The sequence below is a fragment of the Bombina bombina genome, chromosome 2 (assembly GCF_027579735.1).
Source record: "Bombina bombina isolate aBomBom1 chromosome 2, aBomBom1.pri, whole genome shotgun sequence".
Taxonomy (NCBI): Eukaryota; Metazoa; Chordata; class Amphibia; order Anura; family Bombinatoridae; genus Bombina; species Bombina bombina.
Genome location: NC_069500.1, coordinates 543287116 through 543310696, shown reverse-complemented (window position 1 = coordinate 543310696; position 23581 = coordinate 543287116). Strand labels below are relative to the sequence as shown.

The 23581-nt window shown below is 42.7% G+C and overlaps 1 protein-coding gene across 1 annotated transcript in view; it reads right to left on the bottom strand.

Moving 5' to 3' along the window:
* The window catches only part of SPIN1 (spindlin 1), a gene marked incomplete in the record, with an annotated part of 333933 nt that overhangs the window by 200415 nt on the left and 109937 nt on the right, over positions 1-23581 (bottom strand). Inside the window, 1 exon segment of the mRNA XM_053702399.1 lies at positions 17634-17682. Coding sequence (XP_053558374.1) covers positions 17634-17682 — 49 coding nt within the window.

The window sequence follows — 23581 nt, the reverse complement described above, 5'->3', positions numbered from 1 at the left end:
CCCAAAAACAAGTGCGCAATAGAGGCGCGAAAATGAGACTCTGCCTATGATTAGGGAAAGCCCCTAGAGAATAAGGTGTCCAATACAGTGCCTGCCGGTTATTTTACATAGTTCCCAAGATTAAAATAATTCCTCAAGGCTATGGAGTATAAAATATGCTTATATATAAATCGTTTTAGCCCAGAAAATGTCTACAGTCTTAAAAGCCCTTGTGAAGCCCTTTTTTCTCTTCATGTAATAAAAATGGCTTACCGGATCCCATAGGGAAAATGACAGCTTCCAGCATTACATCGTCTTGTTAGAAATGTGTCATACCTCAAGCAGCAAAAGTCTGCTCCCTGTTTCCCCCAACTGAAGTTAATTCCTCTCAACAGTCCTGTGTGGAAACAGCCATCGATTTTAGTAACGGTTGCTAAAATCATTTTCCTCTTACAAACAGAAATCTTCATCTCTTTTCTGTTTCAGAGTAAATAGTACATACCAGCACTATTTTAAAATAACAAACTCTTGATTGAATAATAAAAACTACAGTTAAACACTAAAAAACTCTAAGCCATCTCCGTGGAGATGTTGCCTGTACAACGGCAAAGAGAATGACTGGGGAAGGCGGAGCCTAGGAGGGATCATGTGACCAGCTTTGCTGGGCTCTTTGCCATTTCCTGTTGGGGAGGAGAATATCCCACAAGTAAGGATGACGCCGTGGACCGGACACACCTATGTTGGAGAAATAAGGAATTGGAATAATTGTGCTTTATACAAAAATCATAACCACCACAAAAAAGGGTGGGCCTCATGGACTCTTGTTAATATGAAAGAAATGAATTTATCAGGTAAGTTCTTACATAAATTATGTTTTCTTTCATGTAATTAGCAAGAGTCCATGAGCTAGTGACGTATGGGATAATGATTACCCAAGATGTGGATCTTTCCACGCAAGAGTCACTAGAGAGGGAGGGATAAAATAAAGACAGCCAATTCCTGCTGAAAATAATCCACACCCAAAATAAAGTTTAATGAAAAACATAAGCAGAAGATTCAAACTGAAACCGCTGCCTGAAGTACTTTTCTGCCAAAAACTGCTTCAGAAGAAGAAAATACATCAAAATGGTAGAATTTAGTACAAGTATGCAAAGAGGACCAAGTTGCTGCTTTGCAAATCTGATCAATCGAAGCTTCATTCCTAAACGCCCAGGAAGTAGACACTGACCTAGTAGAATGAGCTGTAATCCTTTGAGGCGGAGTTTTACCCGACTCAACATAGGCAAGATGAATTAAAGATTTCAACCAAGATGCCAAAGAAATGGCAGAAGCTTTCTGGCCTTTTCTAGAACCGGAAAAGATAACAAATAAACTAGAAGTCTTTCGGAAAGACTTAGTAGCTTCAACATAATATTTCAAAGCTCTAACAACATCCAAAGAATGTAACGATTTCTCCTTAGAATTCTTAGGATTAGGACATAATGAAGGAACCACAATTTCTCTACTAATGTTGTTGGAATTCACAACTTTAGGTAAAAATTCAAAAGAAGTTCGCAACACTGCCTTATCCTGATGAAAAATCAGAAAAGGAGACTCACAAGAAAGAGCAGATAATTCAGAAACTCTTCTGGCAGAAGAGATTGCCAAAAGGAACAAAACTTTCCAAGAAAGTAATTTAATGTCCAATGAATGCATAGGTTCAAACGGAGGAGAAATTGACTTAATGACAGGTTTTATACGAACCAAAGCTTGTACAAAACAATGAATATCAGGAAGATTAGCAATCTTTCTGTGAAAAAGAACAGAAAGAGCAGAGATTTGTCCTTTCAAGGAACTTGTGGACAAACCTTTATCTAAACCATCCTGAAGAAACTGTAAAATTCTTGGAATTCTAAAAGAATGCCAAGAAAAATGATGAGAAAGACACCAAGAAATATAAGTCTTCCAGACTCTATAATATATCTCTCTGGATACAGATTTACGAGCCTGTAACATAGTATTAATCACAGAGTCAGAGAAACCTCTTTGACTAAGAATCAAGCGTTCAATCTCCATACCTTTAAATTTAAGGATTTGAGATCCTGATGGAAAAAAGGACCTTGCGACAGAAGGTCTGGTCGTAGCGGAAGAGTCCACGGATGGCAAGAGGCCATCCGGACAAGATCCGCATACCAAAACCTGTGAGGCCATGCCGGAGCTACCAGCAGAACAAACGAGCATTCCTTCAGAATCTTGGAGATTACTCTTGGAAGAAGATCTAGAGGCGGAAAGATATAGGCAGGATGATACTTCCAAGGAAGTGACAATGCATCCACTGCTTCCGCTTGAGGATCCCTGGATCTGGACAGATACCTGGGAAGTTTCTTGTTTAGATGAGAGGCCATCAGATCTATTTCTGGAAGTCCCCACATTTGAACAATCTGAAGAAATACCTCTGGGTGAAGAGACCATTCGCCCGGATGTAACGTTTGGCAACTGAGATAATCCGCTTCCCAATTGTCTATACCTGGGATATGAACCGCAGAGATTAGACAGGAGCTGGATTCCGCCCAAACCAGAATTCGAGATACTTCTTTCATAGCCAGAGGACTGTGAGTCCCTCCTTGATGATTGATGTATGCCACAGTTGTGACATTGTCTGTCTGAAAACAAATGAACGATTCTCTCTTCAGAAGAGGCCAAGACTGAAGAGCTCTGAAAATTGCACGGAGTTCCAAAATTTTGATCGGTAATCTCACCTCCTGAGATTCCCAAACTCCTTGTGCCGTCAGAGATCCCCACACAGCTCCCCAACCCGTGAGACTTGCATCTGTTGAAATTACAGTCCAGGTCGGAAGCACAAAAGAAGCCCCCTGAATTAAACGATGGTGATCTGTCCACCACGTTAGAGAGTGTCGTACAATCGGTTTTAAAGATATTAAATTGAGATATCTTTGTGTAATCCCTGCACCATTGATTCAGCATACAGAGCTGAAGAGGTCGCATGTGAAAACGAGCAAAGGGGATCGCGTCCGATGCAGCAGTCATAAGACCTAGAATTTCCATGCATAAGGCTACCGAAGGGAATGATTGTGACTGAAGGTTTCGACAAGCTGAAATCAATTTTAGACGTCTCTTGTCTGTTAAAGACAGAGTCATGGACACTGAATCTATCTGGAAACCCAGAAAAGTTACCCTTGAATGAGGAATCAATGAACTTTTTGGTAAATTGATCCTCCAACCATGATCTTGAAGAAACACCACAAGTCGATTCGTATGAGATTCTGCTAAATGTAAAGACTGAGCAAGTACCAAGATATCGTCCAAATAAGGAAATACCACAATACCCTGTTCTCTGATTACAGACAGAAGGGCACCGAGAACTTTTGTAAAAATTCTTGGAGCTGTAGCTAGGCCAAACGGCAGAGCCACAAACTGGTAATGCTTGTCCAGAAAAGAGAATCTCAGGAACTGATAATGATCTGGATGAATCGGAATATGCAGATAAGCATCCTGTAAATCTATTGTGGACATATAATGCCCTTGCTGAACAAAAGGCAAGATAGTCCTTACAGTTACCATTTTGAACGTTGGTATCCTTACATAACGATTCAATATTTTTAGATCCAGAACTGGTCTGAAGGAATTCTCCTTCTTTGGTACAATGAAGAGATTTGAATAAAACCCCATCCCCTGTTCCTGAACTGGAACTGGCATAATTACTCCAGCCAACTCTAGATCTGAAACACAATTCAGAAATGCTTGAGCTTTCACTGGATTTACTGGGACACGGGAAAGAAAAAATCTCTTTGCAGGAGGTCTCATCTTGAAACCAATTCTGTACCCTTCTGAAACAATGTTCTGAATCCAAAGATTGTGAACAGAATTGAACCAAATTTCTTTGAAAAAACGTAACCTGCCCCCTACCAGCTGAGCTGGAATGAGGGCCGCACCTTCATGTGGACTTAGAAGCAGGCTTTGCCTTTCTAGAAGGCTTGGATTTATTCCAGACTGGAGATGGTTTCCAAACTGAAACTGCTCCTGAGGATGAAGGATCAGGCTTTTGTTCTTTGTTGAACGAAAATGATTATTAGCCCTGTTTTTACCCTTAGATTTTTTATCCTGTGGTAAAAAAGTTCCTTTCCCACCAGTAACAGTTGAGATAATGGAATCCAACTGAGAACCAAATAATTTGTTACCCTGGAAAGAAATGGAAAGTAGAGTTGATTTAGAAGCCATATCAGCATTCCAAGTTTTAAGCCATAAAGCTCTTCTAGCTAAAATAGCTAAAGACATAAACCTGACATCAACTCTGATAATATCAAAAATGGCATCACAGATAAAATTATTAGCATGCTGAAGAAGAATAATAATATTATGAGAATCATGATCTGTTACTTGTTGCGCTAAAGTCTCCAACCAAAAAGTTGAAGCTGCAGCAACATCAGCCAAAGATATAGCAGGTCTAAGAAGATTACCTGAACACAGATAAGCTTTTCTTAGAAAGGATTCAATTTTCCTATCTAAAGGATCTTTAAACGAAGTACCATCTGACGTAGGAATAGTAGTACGTTTAGCAAGGGTAGAAATAGCCCCATCAACTTTAGGGATTTTGTCCCAAAATTCTAATCTGTCAGACGGCACAGGATATAATTGCTTAAAACGTTTAGAAGGAGTAAATGAATTACCCAATTTATCCCATTCTCTGGAAATTACTTCAGAAATAGCATTAGGAACAGGAAAAAACTTCTGGAATAACCACAGGAGATTTAAACACCTTATCTAAACGTTTAGAATTAGTATCAAGAGGACCAGAATCCTCAATTTCTAAAGCAATTAGTACTTCTTTAAGTAAAGAACGAATAAATTCCATTTTAAATAAATATGAAGATTTATCAGCATCAATCTCTGAGACAGAATCCTCTGAACCAGAAGAGTCATTAGAATGATGATGTTCATTTAAAAATTCATCTGTAGAGAGAGAAGTTTTAAAAGATTTTTTATGTTTACTAGAAGGAGAAATAACAGACATAGCCTTCTTGATGGATTCAGAAACAAAATCTCTTATGTTATCAGGAACATTCTGCACCTTAGATGTTGAGGGAACTGCAACAGGCAATGGTACATTACTAAAGGAAATATCTGCTTTAACAAGTTTGTCATGACAACTAATACAAACAGCCGGAGGAATAGCTACCAAAAGTTTACAGCAGATACACTTAGCTTTGGTAGTTCCAGCACTAGACAGCGATTTTCCTGAAGTATCTTCTGACTCAGATGCAACGTGAGACATCTTGCAATATGTAAGAGAAAAAACAACATATAAAGCAAAATTTATCAAATTCCTTAAATGACAGTTTCAGGAATGGGAAAAAATGCCAATAAACAAGCTTCTAGAAACCAGAAGCAAAGAAAAAATCAGACTGAAATAATGTGGAGACAAAAGAGACGCCCATATTTTTTGGCGCCAAATAATACGCCCACATCCGGAACGCCAACATTTTTTGGCGCAAAAGGACGTCAAAAAATGACGCAACTTCCGGCGACACGTATGACGCCGGAAACAGAAAAGATTTTTTGCGCCAAAAAAGTCCGTGCCAAGAATGACGCAATAAAAAGAAACATTTTCAGCCCCCGCGAGCCTAACAGCCCACAGGGAAAAAAAAGTCAAATTTTTAAGGTAAGAAAAAATGATTGATTCAAACGCATTATCCCAAATATGAAACGGACTGTCTGAAAATAAGGAATGTTGAACATTCTGAGACAAGGCAAATAAATGTTTGAATACATATATTTAGAACTTTATAAATAAATTGCCCAACCATAGCTTAGAGTTTCACAGAAAAGAAGATTTACTTACCCCAGGACACTCATCTACACGTTTGTAGAAAGCCAAACCAGTACTGAAACGAAAATCAGCAGAGGTAATGGTATATAAATAAGAGTATATCGTCGATCTGAAAAGGGAGGTAAGAGATGAATCTCTACGACCGATAACAGAGAACCTATGAAATAGACCCCGTAGAAGGAGATCACTGCATTCAAATAGGCAATACTCTCCTCACATCCCTCTGACATTCACTGCACGCTGAGAGGAAAACCGGGCTCCAACTTGCTGCGGAGCGCATATCAACGTAGAATCTAGCACAAACTTACTTCACCACCTCCATAGGAGGCAAAGTTTGTAAAACTGAATTGTGGGTGTGGTGAGGGGTGTATTTATAGGCATTTTGAGGTTTGGGAAACTTTGCCCCTCCTGGTAGGAATGTATATCCCATACGTCACTAGCTCATGGACTCTTGCTAATTACATGAAAGAAATAAACATGTCATCAATGTTTAATGAGAGCAAGATAAACAAGGAAAAACAGAATTTATGCTTGCCTGATAAATTACTTTCTCTTACGGTGTATCCAGTCCACGGATTCATCCTTACTTGTGGGATATTCTCAATCCCTACAGGAAGTGGCAAAGAGATCACTCAGCAGAGCTGTCCATATAGCTCCCCTCAGGTTCCGCCCCCCCCCTAGTCATTCGACCGACGGTTAGGAGAAAAAGGAGAAACCATAGGGTGAAGTGGTGACTGTAGTTTTACAAAAATAAATTTGAACCTGACTTAATTGCCAGGGCGGGCCGTGGACTGGATACACCGTAAAACAAAGGAAATTATCAGGTAAGCATAAATTCTGTTTTCTCTTGCAAGGTGTATCCAGTCCACGGATTCATCCTTTACTTGTGGGATACCAATACCAAAGCTTTAGGACACGGATGAAGGGAGGGAACAAGTCAGGTAACCTAAACAGAAGGAACCACTGCTTGCAAAACATCTCTCCCAAAAATAGCCTCCGAAGAAGCAAAAGTATCGAATTTGTAAAATGTATGCAGTGAAGACCAAGTCGCTGCCTTACAAATCTGTTCAACAGAAGCCTCATTCTTGAAAGCCCATGTGGAAGCCACAGCTCTGGTGGAATGAGCTGTAATTCGTTCAGGAGGCTGCTGTCCAGCAGTCTCATAAGCCAATCGGATGATGCTTTTCAGCCAAAAGGAAAGAGGTAGCAGTCGCTTTCTGACCTCTCCTCTTACCAGAATAGACAACAAATAAGGATGAGGTTTGTCTGAAATCTTTAGTTGCATTTAAATAGAATTTTAAAGCACGAACAACATCAAGATTGTGTAACAGTCGTTCCTTCTTAGAAACTGGATTAGGGCACAGAGAAGGAACAATGATTTCCTGGTTAATATTCTTATTAGAAACCACTTTCGGAAGAAAACCAGGTTTGGTACGCAAAACAACCTTATCTGCATGGAACACCAGATAGGGTGAATTACACTGCAAAGCAGACAATTCAGAAACTCTTCGAGCAGAGAAAATAGCTACCAAAAACAAAAAACTTTCCAAGATAATAATTTAGTATCTATGGAATGTAAAGGTTCAAACGGAACCCCTTGAACTGAAAGAACTAAATTTAGACTCCATGGAAGAGCCACAGGTTTGTAGACAGGCTTGATTCTAACTAGGGCCTGTGCAAACGCCTGAACGTCTGGTACAGCTGCCAGACGCTTGTGTAACAGGATAGACAGAGCAGATATCTGTCCCTTTAAGGAACTAGCTGACAAACCTTTCTCCAATCCTTCTTGGATAAAAGACAATATCCTTGGAATCCTAATCTTACTCCACGAGTAACCCTTGGATTCACACCAACAGAGATATTTCCGCCATATCTTATGGTAAATTTTCCTGGTGACAGGCTTTCAGTATCTATAACAGATTCAGAGAACCCACGCTTAGCTAGAATTAAGCGTTCAATCTCCAAGCAGTCAGTTGCAGAGAAACTAGATTTGGATGCTTGAATGGACCTTGTATTAGAAGATCCTGCCTCGACGGCAGTTTCCATGGTGGAACCGATGACATGTCCACTAGGTCTGCATACCAAGTCCTGCGTGGCCACGCAGGCACTATCAGAATTACCGAAGCCTTCTCCTGTTTGATTCTGGCTACTAGCCGAGGGAAGAGAGGAAACTGTGGAAAGACATAAGCTAGACTGAATGACCAAGGCGCTACTAAAGCATCTATCAATGCCGCCTTGGGATCTCTGGACCTGGATCCGTAAAGGGGAAGTTTGGTGTTCTGACGGGACGCCATCAGATCCAATTCTGGAATGCCCCATAGCTGGGTCAGCTGAGCAAAAACCTCCGGGTGGAGTTCCCACTCCCCCGGATGGAAAGTCTGACGACTCAGAAAATCCGCCTCCCAGTTGTCTACTCCTGGGATGTGAATTGCAGATAGATGGCAGGAGTGATCCTCCGCCCATTTGATGATCTTGGTTACTTCCTTCATCGCTAGGGAACTCTTTGTTCCTCCCTGATGATTGATGTACGCTACAGTCGTGATGTTGTCCGACTGAAATCTGATGAATTTGGCCTCCGCTAGTTGAAGCCATGCCTGGAGCGTATTGAATATCGCTCTCAGTTCCAAAATGTTTATCGGGAGAAGAGATTCTTCCCGAGACCATAGACCCTGAGCTTTCAGGGAGTCCCACACCGCACCCCAGCCTAACAGACTGGCATCGGTCGTGACAATGATCCACTCTGGTCTGTGGAAACATATTCCCTGAGACAGGTGATCCTGAGACAACCACCAGAGAAGAGAGTCTCTGGTATTCTGGTCCATTTGTATTTGAGGAGACAAATCTGCATAATCCCCATTCCACTGTTAGAGAATGCACAGTTGCAGTAGTCTTAGATGATTTCGGGCAAAAGGGACAACGTCCATTGCCGCAACCATTAATCCGATTACCTCCATGCACTGAGCCACAGAAGGCAGAGGAATGGAATGAAGAACTCGGCAAGTAGTTAAAAGCTTTGACTTCCTGACCTCTGTCAGAAATATTTTCATTTCTACCGAGTCTATTAGTGTTCCCAGGAAGGGAACCCTTTTGAGCGGGGACAGAACTTTTTGACACGTTCACCTTCCACCCGTGAGACCTTAGAAAGGCCAGAACAATGTCCATATGAGCCTTGGCTCTGTGAAAAGACGACGCCTGTATTAAGATGTCGCCTAGGTAAGGTGCTACTGCAATGACCGCGGTCTTAGTACCGCTAGAAGGGACCCTAAAACCTTTTGAAAATTCTGGGAGCTGTGGCCAACCCGAAAGGAAGGGCCACGAACTGGTAATGCGTGTCCAGAAAGGCGATCCTTAGGAACTGATGATGATCTTTGTGGATAGGAATATGTAGGTACACATCCTTTAGATCCACGGTAGTCATATATTGACCTTCCTGGATCATCGGCAAGATTGTCCGAATGGTTTCCATTATGAAAGATTGAACTCTGAGGAATTTGTTTAGAATTTTTAGATCCAGGATTGGCCTGAAAGTTCCTTCCTTTTTGGGAACTACAAACAGGTTTGAGTAAAATCCCAGTCCTTGTTCTGCAATTGGAACTGGGTGTTTCACTCCCATCTTTAGAAGATCTTCTACACAGCGTAAGAACGCCTGTTTCTTTGTCTGGTCTGAAGACAAACGAGAAATGTGGAACCTTCCCCTTGGGGGAGAGTCCTTGAATTCTAGAAGATACCCCTGAGCAACAATTTCTAATGCCCAGGGATCTGGAACATCTCTTGCCCAAGCCTGAGCAAAGAGATAAAGTCTGCCCCCTACTAGATCCGGTCCCGGATCGGGGGCTACCCCTCCATGCTGTCTTGGTAGCAGGCTTCTTGGCCTGTTTACCCTTATTCCAGCCCTGCAAGGGTTTCCAGGTTGCTTTGGGCTGTGAAGCGTTACCCTCTTGCTTTGCGGCAGCAGAGGTTGAAGCAGGCCCGCTCCTGAAGTTGCGAAAGGAGCGAAAATTAACCTTGTTTTTGGCCTTAAACGGTTTATCCTGCGGGAGGGCATGGCCCTTCCCCCCCGTGATATCCGCGATAATTTCTTTCAACTCAGGACCAAAAAGGGTCTTTCCCTTGAAAGGAATGTTTAGTAACTTTGTTTTGGACGACACGTCAGCCGACCACGATTTGAGCCAAAGCGCTCTTCGCGCCATAATGGCAAAACCTGAATTTTGCGCTGCTAACTTAGCTAATTGGAAAGCGGCATCAGTGATAAAAGAATTAGCCAGCTTTAGAGCATGAATTCTATCCATGACTTCGTCATATGAAGTCTCCCTCTGGAGCGACTCCTCCAGCGCCTCAAATCAAAAAGCCGCTGCAGTAGTTACAGGAATAATGCAGGCAATTGGCTGAAGGAAGCCTTGCTGAACAAACATTTTCTTCAGCAAACCTTCCAATTTTTTATCCATAGGGTCTTTAAAAGCACAACTCTTCTATTGGTATAGTTGTACGCTTAGCAAGTGTTGAAACTGCTCCCTCTAACTTAGGGACCGTCTGCCATGCGTCCCGCCTGGGGTCATTTATTGGGAACATTTTCTTAAAGATAGGGGGGGGGAATAAAAGGTACACCTGGTCTCTCCCACTCCCTAGTCACAATATTCGCCACCCTCTTCGGGATCGGAAACGCATCAGTGTATACAGGGACCTCTAAAAACCTGTCCATTTTACACAATTTTTCTGGGACCACCATGGGGTCACAATCATCCAGCGTAGCTAAAACCTCCTTAAGCAGGACGCGGAGGTGTTCCAGCTTAAATTTAAACGCTAAGGAATCTGACTCTGCCCGCTGAGAAACTTTTCCTGTGTCAGAAATTTCTCCCACGGACAGACCATCCCTCACTGCCACTTCAGAGTGTTGTGAGGGTACAACGGATAAATCATCCAAAGCTTCTGATTGCTCATCCTCTGTTCTTAAAACTGAGCTATCACGCTTCTTTGGAAAAACTGGCAGTTTGGATAGAAACGCCACAAGGGAATTATCCATGACTGCTGCTAATTGCTGTAAAGTAATAGGGCCCAATGCGCTAGAGGTACTAGGCAACGCTTGCGCGGGCGTAACTGGTGTCGACAAATGGGGAGAGGAAAGAGGACTATCCTCATTACCTTCCGTCAAAGAATCATCTTGGGCTACATTTTTAAGTGTCACTGCATGGTCATTAAAATGTTTAGATACCTTAGCACACTTTAAACACAAATGCAATGGGGGTACTGCCATGGCTTTTAAACACATAGAACAGGGTCTATCTGTAGGCTCAGACATGTTAGACAGACTTAGACAGCACTCAAATACAGAAAAATACACTTTTTGAAAAAACGGTACTGTGCCTTTAAATAATAAAAAAGCACACACTTTTTTACTAAATCTCAAAAAAACATCCAATCTTTATGAAATTTTCACCATATGATCCTAATGCTTTGAAATGATTGCACACTAAGTTTCAAGACAATTAACCCCTTATTGCCCAAACCGGAGCAAATTGAAGCAGGCCACCGGTTTAACACACTACAGCACCATGCCAGTGTCTCTGCTGTGGCCCTACCTTCCTTGGGGATTAGTTTTGGACGAAAAACAGAATTTATGTTTACCTGATAAATTACTTTCTCCAACGGTGTGTCCGGTCCACGGCGTCATCCTTACTTGTGGGATATTCTCTTCCCCAACAGGAAATGGCAAAGAGCCCAGCAAAGCTGGTCACATGATCCCTCCTAGGCTCCGCCTACCCCAGTCATTCGACCGACGTTAAGGAGGAATATTAGCATAGGAGAAACCATATGGTACCGTGGTGACTGTAGTTAAAGAAAATAAATTATCAGACCTGATTAAAAAAACCAGGGCGGGCCGTGGACCGGACACACCGTTGGAGAAAGTAATTTATCAGGTAAACATAAATTCTGTTTTCTCCAACATAGGTGTGTCCGGTCCACGGCGTCATCCTTACTTGTGGGAACCAATACCAAAGCTTTAGGACACGGATGAAGGGAGGGAGCAAATCAGGTCACCTAAATGGAAGGCACCACGGCTTGCAAAACCTTTCTCCCAAAAATAGCCTCAGAAGAAGCAAAAGTATCAAACTTGTAAAATTTGGTAAAAGTGTGCAGTGAAGACCAAGTCGCTGCCCTACATATCTGATCAACAGAAGCCTCGTTCTTGAAGGCCCATGTGGAAGCCACAGCCCTCGTGGAATGAGCTGTGATTCTTTCGGGAGGCTGCCGTCCGGCAGTCTCGTAAGCCAATCTGATGATGCTTTTAATCCAAAAAGAGAGAGAGGTAGAAGTTGCTTTTTGACCTCTCCTTTTACCGGAATAAACAACAAACAAGGAAGATGTTTGTCTAAAATCCTTTGTAGCATCTAAATAGAACTTTAGAGCGCGAACAACATCCAAATTGTGCAACAAACGTTCCTTCTTTGAAACTGGTTTCGGACACAAAGAAGGTACGATAATCTCCTGGTTAATGTTTTTGTTAGAAACAACTTTTGGAAGAAAACCAGGTTTAGTACGTAAAACCACCTTATCTGCATGGAACACCAGATAAGGAGGAGAACACTGCAGAGCAGATAATTCTGAAACTCTTCTAGCAGAAGAAATTGCAAATAAAAACAAAACTTTCCAAGATAATAACTTAATATCAACGGAATGTAAGGGTTCAAACGGAACCCCCTGAAGAACTGAAAGAACTAAATTGAGACTCCAAGGAGGAGTCAAAGGTTTGTAAACAGGCTTAATTCTAACCAGAGCCTGAACAAAGGCTTGAACATCTGGCACAGCTGCCAGCTTTTTGTGAAGTAACACAGACAAGGCAGAAATCTGTCCCTTCAGGGAACTTGCAGATAATCCTTTTTCCAATCCTTCTTGAAGGAAGGATAGAATCTTAGGAATCTTAACCTTATCCCAAGGGAATCCTTTAGATTCACACCAACAGATATATTTTTTCCAAATTTTGTGGTAAATCTTTCTAGTTACAGGCTTTCTGGCCTGAACCAGAGTATCGATAACAGAATCTGAGAACCCTCGCTTCGATAAGATCAAGCGTTCAATCTCCAAGCAGTCAGCTGGAGTGAAACCAGGTTCGGATGTTCGAACGGACCCTGAACAAGAAGGTCTCGTCTCAAAGGTAGCTTCCAAGGTGGAGCCGATGACATATTCACCAGATCTGCATACCAAGTCCTGCGTGGCCACGCAGGAGCTATCAAGATCACCGACGCCCTCTCCTGATTGATCCTGGCTACCAGCCTGGGGATGAGAGGAAACGGCGGGAACACATAAGCTAGTTTGAAGGTCCAAGGTGCTACTAGTGCATCCACTAGAGCCGCCTTGGGATCCCTGGATCTGGACCCGTAGCAAGGAACTTTGAAGTTCTGACGAGAGGCCATCAGATCCATGTCTGGAATGCCCCACAGCTGAGTGACTTGGGCAAAGATTTCCGGATGGAGTTCCCACTCCCCCGGATGCAATGTCTGACGACTCAGAAAATCCGCTTCCCAATTTTCCACTCCTGGGATGTGGATAGCAGACAGGTGGCAGGAGTGAGACTCCGCCCATAGAATGATTTTGGTCACTTCTTCCATCGCCAGGGAACTCCTTGTTCCCCCCTGATGGTTGATGTACGCAACAGTTGTCATGTTGTCTGATTGAAACCGTATGAACTTGGCCCTCGCTAGCTGAGGCCAAGCCTTGAGAGCATTGAATATCGCTCTCAGTTCCAGAATATTTATCGGTAACAGAGATTCTTCCCGAGACCAAAGACCCTGAGCTTTCAGGGATCCCCAGACCGCGCCCCAGCCCATCAGACTGGCGTCGGTCGTGACAATGACCCACTCTGGTCTGCGGAATGTCATCCCTCGTGACAGGTTGTCCAGGGACAGCCACCAACGGAGTGAGTCTCTGGTCCTCTGATTTACTTGTATCTTCGGAGACAAGTCTGTATAGTCCCCATTCCACTGACTGAGCATGCACAGTTGTAATGGTCTTAGATGAATGCGCGCAAAAGGAACTATGTCCATTGCCGCTACCATCAACCCGATCACTTCCATGCACTGAGCTATGGAAGGAAGAGGAACGGAATGAAGTATCCGACAAGAGTCTAGAAGCTTTGTTTTTCTGGCCTCTGTCAGAAAAATCCTCATTTCTAAGGAGTCTATTATTGTTCCCAAGAAGGGAACCCTTGTTGACGGAGATAGAGAACTCTTTTCCACGTTCACTTTCCATCCGTGAGATCTGAGAAAGGCCAGGACAATGTCCGTGTGAGCCTTTGCTTGAGGAAGGGACGACGCTTGAATTAGAATGTCGTCCAAGTAAGGTACTACAGCAATGCCCCTTGGTCTTAGCACAGCTAGAAGGGACCCTAGTACCTTTGTGAAAATCCTTGGAGCAGTGGCTAATCCGAAAGGAAGCGCCACGAACTGGTAATGTTTGTCCAGGAATGCGAACCTCAGGAACCGATGATGTTCCTTGTGGATAGGAATATGTAGATACGCATCCTTTAAATCCACCGTGGTCATGAATTGACCTTCCTGGATGGAAGGAAGAATAGTTCGAATGGTTTCCATCTTGAACGATGGAACCTTGAGAAACTTGTTTAAGATCTTGAGATCTAAGATTGGTCTGAACGTTCCCTCTTTTTTGGGAACTATGAACAGATTGGAGTAGAACCCTATCCCTTGTTCTCTTAATGGAACAGGATGAATCACTCCCATTTTTAACAGGTCTTCTACACAATGTAAGAATGCCTGTCTTTTTATATGGTCTGAAGACAACTGAGACCTGTGGAACCTCCCCCTTGGGGGAAGTCCCTTGAATTCCAGAAGATAACCTTGGGAGACTATTTCTAGCGCCCAAGGATCCAGAACATCTCTTGCCCAAGCCTGAGCGAAGAGAGAGAGTCTGCCCCCCACCAGATCCGGTCCCGGATCGGGGGCCAACATTTCATGCTGTCTTGGTAGCAGTGGCAGGTTTCTTGGCCTGCTTACCCTTGTTCCAGCCTTGCATTGGTCTCCAAGCTGGCTTGGCTTGAGAAGTATTACCCTCTTGCTTAGAGGACGTAGCACTTTGGGCTGGTCCGTTTCTACGAAAGGGACGAAAATTAGGTTTATTTTTTGCCTTGAAAGGCCGATCCTGAGGAAGGGCGTGGCCCTTACCCCCAGTGATATCAGAGATAATCTCTTTCAAGTCAGGGCCAAACAGCGTTTTCCCCTTGAAAGGAATGTTAAGTAGCTTGTTCTTGGAAGACGCATCAGCCGACCAAGATTTCAACCAAAGCGCTCTGCGCGCCACAATAGCAAACCCAGAATTCTTAGCCGCTAACCTAGCCAATTGCAAAGTGGCGTCTAGGGTGAAAGAATTAGCCAATTTGAGAGCATTGATTCTGTCCATAATCTCCTCATAAGGAGGAGAATCACTATCGACCGCCTTTATCAGCTCATCGAACCAGAAACATGCGGCTGTAGCGACAGGGACAATGCATGAAATTGGTTGTAGAAGGTAACCCTGCTGAACAAACATCTTTTTAAGCAAACCTTCTAATTTTTTATCCATAGGATCTTTGAAAGCACAACTATCCTCTATGGGTATAGTGGTGCGTTTGTTTAAAGTGGAAACCGCTCCCTCGACCTTGGGGACTGTCTGCCATAAGTCCTTTCTGGGGTCGACCATAGGAAACAATTTTTTAAATATGGGGGGAGGGACGAAAGGAATACCGGGCCTTTCCCATTCTTTATTAACAATGTCCGCCACCCGCTTGGGTATAGGAAAAGCTTCTGGGAGCCCCGGCACCTCTAGGAACTTGTCCATTTTACATAGTTTCTCTGGGATGACCAACTTGTCACAATCATCCAGAGTGGATAATACCTCCTTAAGCAGAATGCGGAGATGTTCCAACTTAAATTTAAATGCAATCACATCAGGTTCAGCTTGTTGAGAAATGTTCCCTGAATCAGTAATTTCTCCCTCAGACAAAACCTCCCTGGCCCCATCAGACTGGGTTGGGGGCCCTTCAGAAATATTGTTATCAGCGTCGTCATGCTCTTCAGTATCTAAAACAGAGCAGTCGCGCTTACGCTGATAAGGGTTCATTTTGGCTAAAATGTTTTTGACAGAATTATCCATTACAGCCGTTAATTGTTGCATAGTAAGGAGTATTGGCGCGCTAGATGTACTAGGGGCCTCCTGAGTGGGCAAGACTCGTGTAGACGAAGGAGGGAATGATGCAGTACCATGCTTACTCCCCTCACTTGAGGAATCATCTTGGGCATCATTGTCATTATCACATAAATCACATTTATTTAAATGAATAGGAATTCTGGCTTCCCCACATTCAGAACACAGTCTATCTGGTAGTTCAGACATGTTAAACAGGCATAAACTTGATAACTCTAAGCCATCTCCGTGGAGATGTTGCCTGTACAACGGCAAAGAGAATGACTGGGGTAGGCGGAGCCTAGGAGAGATCATGTGACCAGCTTTGCTGGGCTCTTTGCCATTTCCTGTTGGGGAAGAGAATATCCCACAAGTAAGGATGACGCCGTGGACCGGACACACCTATGTTGGAGAAATAAGCCTCCCTGTAGTCCTCCTGCAATCTCTGGACTCTACACGTGAAGCTGCATGAAGCTGTCTTGCAAAAGAACTGCGCAACTGAGGCCCAAAAATTAGGCCCCCTCCCTCTTCACTCCGGAGTTGTGGGGCCTTCCTAAGCCAAATTAGGTGTCTAAAAATATGCCAGGCGTATAAAACCCCAAAAAGGGTTCCAAACGTAATAAACACTTGTGCAAATATCAGATTATAGTAATAAAATAATCGATTTTCCCCATAACAGTGTCCACCAGTGATTTAAGCCCTTTAACTAAGCCATCCGTCTCAGAATACGGCTTACCTTCCCACATGGGGATTTCTGTCAGTCTTCTAGCATTACCAAGTCTTGTTAGAAAAAAAGTGACTGAGCATACCTTAAGCAGTTAAGCCTGCAAACTGTTCCCCCCAACTGAACTTCCCCGGTACTCAACAGTCCTGTGTGGGAACAGCAATGGATTTTAGTTACAACATGCTAAAATCTTTTTCCTCTCAGCAGAAATCTTCACCACTTTCTGCCTCAGAGTAAATAGTACAAACCGGCACTATTTTAAAATAACAAACTCTTGATTGAAGAAATAAAAACTACAAATCTAACACCACATTCACTTTACCCTCCCGTGGAGATGCTACTTGTTAGAGCGGCAAAGAGAATGACTGGGGGGCGAAGCCTGAGGGGAGCTATATGGACAGCTCTGCTGTGTGCTCTCTTTGCCACTTCCTGTAGGGATTGAGAATATCCCACAAGTAAGGATGAATCAGTGGACTGGATACACCATGTAAGATTAAATAGAATCTTCAGATGGTGAAAGACAAATCTAAGACAGTAAAGGCAAACGTAATGAAATAAAGACTAAAGGGCCGATATTCAAAACCTCGCCAGCATAAGATTAATCACACAAAATCTTTGGGATTTTTTTTTTTTTTTTAACACACACATACATACATATACACACACACACATACATACATTGTATATATATCCTGTATTAGGCTACAATGTGTGATTTTGTAAAATTTTAGGATGGTGGTGTGCCACAGGATTTTTTAATGTAAAAAAGTGTGCCACGGCAAAAAAAAAAGGTTGCAAAATCACTGATCTAGACTATATTGATTTTTAAAAGAATATCTGATAATAGCATTCTTTCCAAAGTAGTGGTAGTTTGTAGTCAAATCACATTTTATTTCATTAATAGCACTCAATATAATTAAAAGCTAATCTTACTTGTGAGAAGTCCTTTTTTTCATCATACTGGCAGACACACCTGCATGTGCTAGAAGGCAAGAAGAAAATTTAGGTTATCAAAGTCAACACTGTTAAAACAGATAAACTTAAAACTGCAACAAACCACAACTCACAATGCTGAAATTTAAAGGGACATGTTTTACCAACCCTGCAACAGTGACAAGTTTGTCATAGAAAGGATTAACTGACCCTTTCCACATTAACCAGTCTATCACAGTCTAGCCACTCTAGGCAAGCCTGTGACGCTCCTTAGTGTGTACTAGGCCTATAAAAATACTTTAACTCTTCTTTTATGCCACCCATACTAAACTATCTCTATGCTGAAATCACCTTAAAATTATTAGACTGGGTTACAAATCCCAAAACACAATTTGTCAAAAATCAACAATCTAAAAAACACAGTGCTGCTATTACTAGTCTCTTTGGTGAACATTTAAATCTAGCAAAATGATATCCCAGAGATGTCTATACTTTTATTTTCCATGGCTATTCTATGTGTATATTATGAATTTTGTTATCTGTACGAGCATGTCTGTTCAAAATGAATTTAAAACGGAACCGCAACACCTGCTTGATATTCTAAACTAACTTTTTCTAATTGTGCAAAATAAACTAACAATGCTGTATGCAGTATTTTCATCTTACTGCATTCTGTTGTAGATAAAAGCTTTATAATTTAAACGTTGATCTGCAGCATTGGATGTGCTATGTATGCTGCCATTTTTTAACGTACGTTCCACAACACTGTCACATGATGCACATGATTGTAAAGCTTTTATCTACAACAGAATGTGGTAAGATAAATACTGCATACAGCATTAAAAATCAGTTTATTTTGGATAATCAGAAAAAGTTAGTTTAAAAACATTTCAAGCAGGTGTTATGGTTCTCTTTAAAAAATAAAGAAAAAAAGAATTTATGCTTACCTGATCATTTCTTTTTAGACACGAGTCCACGGATTGCATCCTTACTTGTGGGATTACGCCTCCTGGTCAGCAGGAGGAGGCAAAGAACCTTTCTCCCAAAAACAGCCTCAGCCGAAGCAAAGGTATCAAATTTGTAAAATTTAGAAAAAGTATGAAGAGAAGACCAAGTTGCAGCTTTACAAATCTGCTCAACTGAAGCATCATGAGGAAGCAACCGCCCTGGTGGAATGAGCCATAACTCTTTTAGGAGGCTGCTGTCCAGCAGTCTCATATGCAAAACGGATGATACTCTTCAGCCAAAAAGAAAGAGGTAGCCGTAGTTTTCTGACCCTTACGTTTCCCAGAAAAAATGACAAACAGAGAAGATGATTGACGAAAATCCTTAGTCGCTGGTAAGTAAAATTTTAAAGCACGGACTACGTCCAAATTGTGCAGAAGACGTTCCTTCTGAGAAGGAGGATTAGGACACAAAGGAGGAACAACAATCTCCTGATTAATGTTCTTGTCTGAAACAACCTTTGGAAGAAAACCAAGTTTAGTACGCAACACCACCTTATCCGACTGAAAAATAAGGTAAGGCAAATTATATTGTAATGCCGAAAGCTCTTCGAGCAGAAGAAATGGCAACAAGAAATAAAACTTTCCAAGACAACAACTTAATATCTATGGAATGCATAGGTTCAAACGGAACCCTTGAAGAACTTTAACAACTAAATTCAAACTCCATGGAGGAGCAATTGGTTTAAACACAGGCCTGATTCTAATCAAAGCCTGACAAAAGGATTGAACATCTGGGACATCAGCCAGACGTATGTAACAAAATAGATAAAGCAGAGATCTGACCCTTTAGGGAACTCGCTGATAAACCCTTCTCCAATCCTTCTTGGAGAAAAGACAAAATTCTGAGAATCTAAAGCTACTCCATGAGTAGCCCTTGGATTCACACCAATAAAGATATTTACGCCATATCTTATGGTAAATTTTCCTAGTAACACGCTTACGTGCCTGAATCAAGGTATCTATGACCGAATCGGAGAAAACTCGATTGGATAGGATTAAGCGTTTAATCTCCAAGCAGTCAGCTTCAGAGAAACTAGATTCGGGAAAAGGAAGGGTCCCTGAATAAGAAGGTCCTTCCCTCAACGGAAGTGTCCAAGGTGGCAGAGATAACATGTCTTCCAGATCGGCATACCAAATCCGGCGAGGCCACACAGGAGCGATGAGGATCACTGATGCATTCTGTTTGACCCGAGCAATAACTCGGGGCAGAAGAGCAAACGGGGGAACAGATATGCTAGGCTGAAGGACCAAGGAACTGCCAATGCATCTATCAGCTCGGCCTGGGGATCCCTGGGCCCGTATCTCGGGAGCTTGGCATTCTGACAAGAAGCCATGAGATCCAATTCCGGCCGACCCCATTTAAGAATCAGATTGTAAAATATTTACGGATGGAGTTCCCACTCTCCCAGACGAAAAGTCTGCCTGCTCAGAAAGTCCACCTCCCAGTTTTCCACCCCTGGGATGTGGATCGCTGACAGATGGCAAGAATGGGCCTCCACCCACTGGATTATCTTGGCTACAATCGGTCATCGCTAAGGAACTCCTCGTTCCTCCCAAAATGAATGATGTAAGCCACTGTCGTTATGTTGTCCGACTGGAATCTGATGAATTGAGCCAAAACCAACTGAGGCCAGGCCCGAAGCGCATTGAAGATCGCCCTTAGCTCTAGGATGTTTATGGGAAGGAGAGGCTCTACCTTAGTCCATACTCCCTGAGCCTTTAACAAGCCCCAGACTGCTCCCCATCCTAAAAGGCTAGCGTCCGTTGTCACAATTACCCATGAAGGTCTGCAAAAGCATGTCCCCTGGGATAGATGATCCAGAGACAACCACCATTGAAGAGAGTCTCTCGTCTCTTGTTCTAGAGTTATTTGAGGAGACAAATCCGTATAATCTCCATTCCACTGCCTGAGCATGCTTAACTGCAGAGGCCTGAGGTGAAACCGAGCAAACGGAATGATATCCATTGCTGCCACAATCAATCCGATGACCTCCATGCACAGAGCCACTGACGGCCGAGGAGTGGACTGAAGTATTCAACATGTATTCAGAATCTTTAACTTTCTGACCTCCGTCAGAAAAATTCTCATGGATAGAGTCGATTAGAGTTCCCAAGAAGAATACCCTTGTCTGCGGAATTAAACTTTTCCAGATTTACCTTCCACCGGTGAGTTCTCAAGAAAGATAGCACAATGTCGGTATGGGACCTTGTTTGCTGATAAGATGATGCCTGGATTGGAATATCGTCCAGATAAGGAGCCACCGCAATGCCCCGCGGTCTTAGAACCGCCAGCAAAGACCCCCGAACCTTTGTGAAAATTCAGGGTGGCCAGACCGAAAGGGAGAGCCATGAACTGAAAATGTTTGTCCAGAAAGGCAAACCTCAGGAACTTGAGATGATCTCTGTTGATAGGAACATGAAGATATGCATCCTTTAGATCCACTGACGTCATAAATTGACCCTCCTGGATCAATGGAAGAATGGTACGAATAGTTTCCATCTTGAAAGATGGAACTCTGAGAAACTTGTTTAGACTCTTGAGGTCTAAGATAGGTCTGAAAGTTTCCTCCTTCTTTGGAACCACAAACAGATTTCAATAAAAACCCTGTCCTTGTTCCTGTATCGGAATGGGACAAATCACTCCCATGGATGAGAGGTCTTTTACACAAGGTAAGAATGCCTCTCTTTATCTGGTCTGCAGATAATCTTGAAACAAGAAACCTTCCTCGGGGGAAAGAATTTCTTTACTCCAGTTTGTATCCCTGAGACACTATTTCTATAACCCAGGGATCCGGAACATCTCGCACCCAAGCCTGAATAAAGAAAGAAACTCTGCCCCCTACCAGATCCGTTCCCGGATCGGGGGCAAACCATTCATGCTGACTTGGAAGCAGCAGAAGGTTTCTTGTATTGTTTACCCTTGTTCCACGATTGGTTGGGTCTCCAGGTAGCCTTGGGTTGCGAATAGTTTCCTTCCTGTTTAGAGGAAGAAGAGAGTTTCCTTTGAAGCTTCGAAAGGAACGAAAATTACTTTGTCGACCCTTCTGCTTGGTTCTTTTATCCTGAGGGAGTAGATGACCCTTGCCTCCCGTGATGTCAGAGATAATTTTCTTCAAACCAGGCCCAAACAGGGTCTTCCCCTTTTAAGGACTAGCCAGAAGTTTATACTTGGATGACACGTCCGCAGACCAAGGTTTCAACCACAAGGCCTGGGGGGCTAGGATAGAAAAACCTGAACTCTTAGCAGCCAATTTAGTAATCTGCAGAGAAGCATCAGTAATAAACAAATTAGCTAATTTAAGAGCCTTAATCCGATCCTGTATTTCTTCCAAAGAAGTCTCAGTCTTAAAAGACTCTGCAAGAGCATCAAACCAATAAGCTGCCGCACTAGTGACCGTAACAATGCAAGCCCTGGTGAACATAGATCTTTTTAAGTAGACCCTCCAACTTCTTATCCATAGGATCTTTGAAAGCACAACTATCCTCAATAGGGATAGTAGTTTGTTTGGCCAAGGTGGAAATAGCTCCCTCCACCTTAGGCACCATCTGCCAAGATTCCCTGACAGTGTCAGCTATAGGGAACATCTTGAAAATGGGAGAAGGAGAGAAGGGAATACCTGGTCTCTCCCATTCCTTAGAAATAATCTCCAAAGTTTGCTTGGAAACTGGAAAAACATCTGAGTAAGAAGGAACTTCTAAGTATTTGTCTAACTTACTCAACTCCTCAGGAGCGACCACTATCGAATAACAGTCGTCCAGAGTCACTAAAACCTCCCTGAGTAACAGGCGGGAGGTGTTCTAGTTTAAACCTGAAAGAAACCACTTCAGAATCAGTCAGAGGTAAGGAACTTCCAGAGTCAGAAATGTCACCTTCCGATGGAACCTCTATACCCTCCAACTCTGAACCCTGGGAGGGTACATCCGAGATTGCCAGCATATTATCAGAAACTTTGTTGATCACATAGTTGTCCTTCCTTTTACATTTGCCTTGAAGTAAAGAAAAGGCAGATAACGCATCAGAAAGTGTAAAAGACATAACTGCAGCTATGTCCTTTAATGTAACTGCAGCAGAAACTTGAGGATAAGTACAGGGCACTGCTTGAACGGGCGTTTGTGACGCTTGGGAGAAAGCTGCGGCATATTCTGCATCTCATCATTAGACTCCTGAGAAGCATCCGCTTTAGACAAGTTCTTATCAGAAAAAAATTCTCTCTATAGTTTAAAGCCCTCTCAATGCATGAGGGACAAAAAAGGAGGTTCCACATTGGCATTCAAACACATGGCACAAGTAACATTTTGGACATCTTCTAAATCCATGATATTGAAGAAAAAAACTGTAATAAAAAAATATATACTGGCCCTTTTAATTGTATTAGCTCCTAAAATCTTTAACCTACCACACTCTCACTGTGTTGAAAAAAACAAGAGTGTGTAAGAACTAATACCAAAAAAAAACAGAACTGGCCCTTTGATAAATCCTGAAAAAATAACAGGATACTATGTCTTAAATTGTATTGGCCCCTTAAATTAAAAAAACCCAACAATTTTACTGAACCGGATAAACCTTTATAACAATTTCTTTGTTTGCAAGAAAAAAATAACTGACACCTCTTCGCCTCAACAGCTCCACTGAGGCGCCTACCTGCCACCCGGTTTTCAGACCACTCTTCCCAGCAAAATCACAATCGGGTCTCAGAACGCTATCAACCGCTTGCTTTATACAACCATGCGGTTCTAGCGTAACAGCCAACTGAAATCCTGATGTCGGAACTACGGAACAGGCTAACAACTGCGTGGCTTCTCTAACCCGACTGAAGCGCGGGAAAATTAGCCCGCCCTTCGTGGGTGTCAAAATCTAATGCCGCTTCTCGGCTAAAGTTTTAATAAAAAAAAACTGGTAGTCCCAGAGAAGTCCAGTGCCCGTATAATACTGCCTTATAG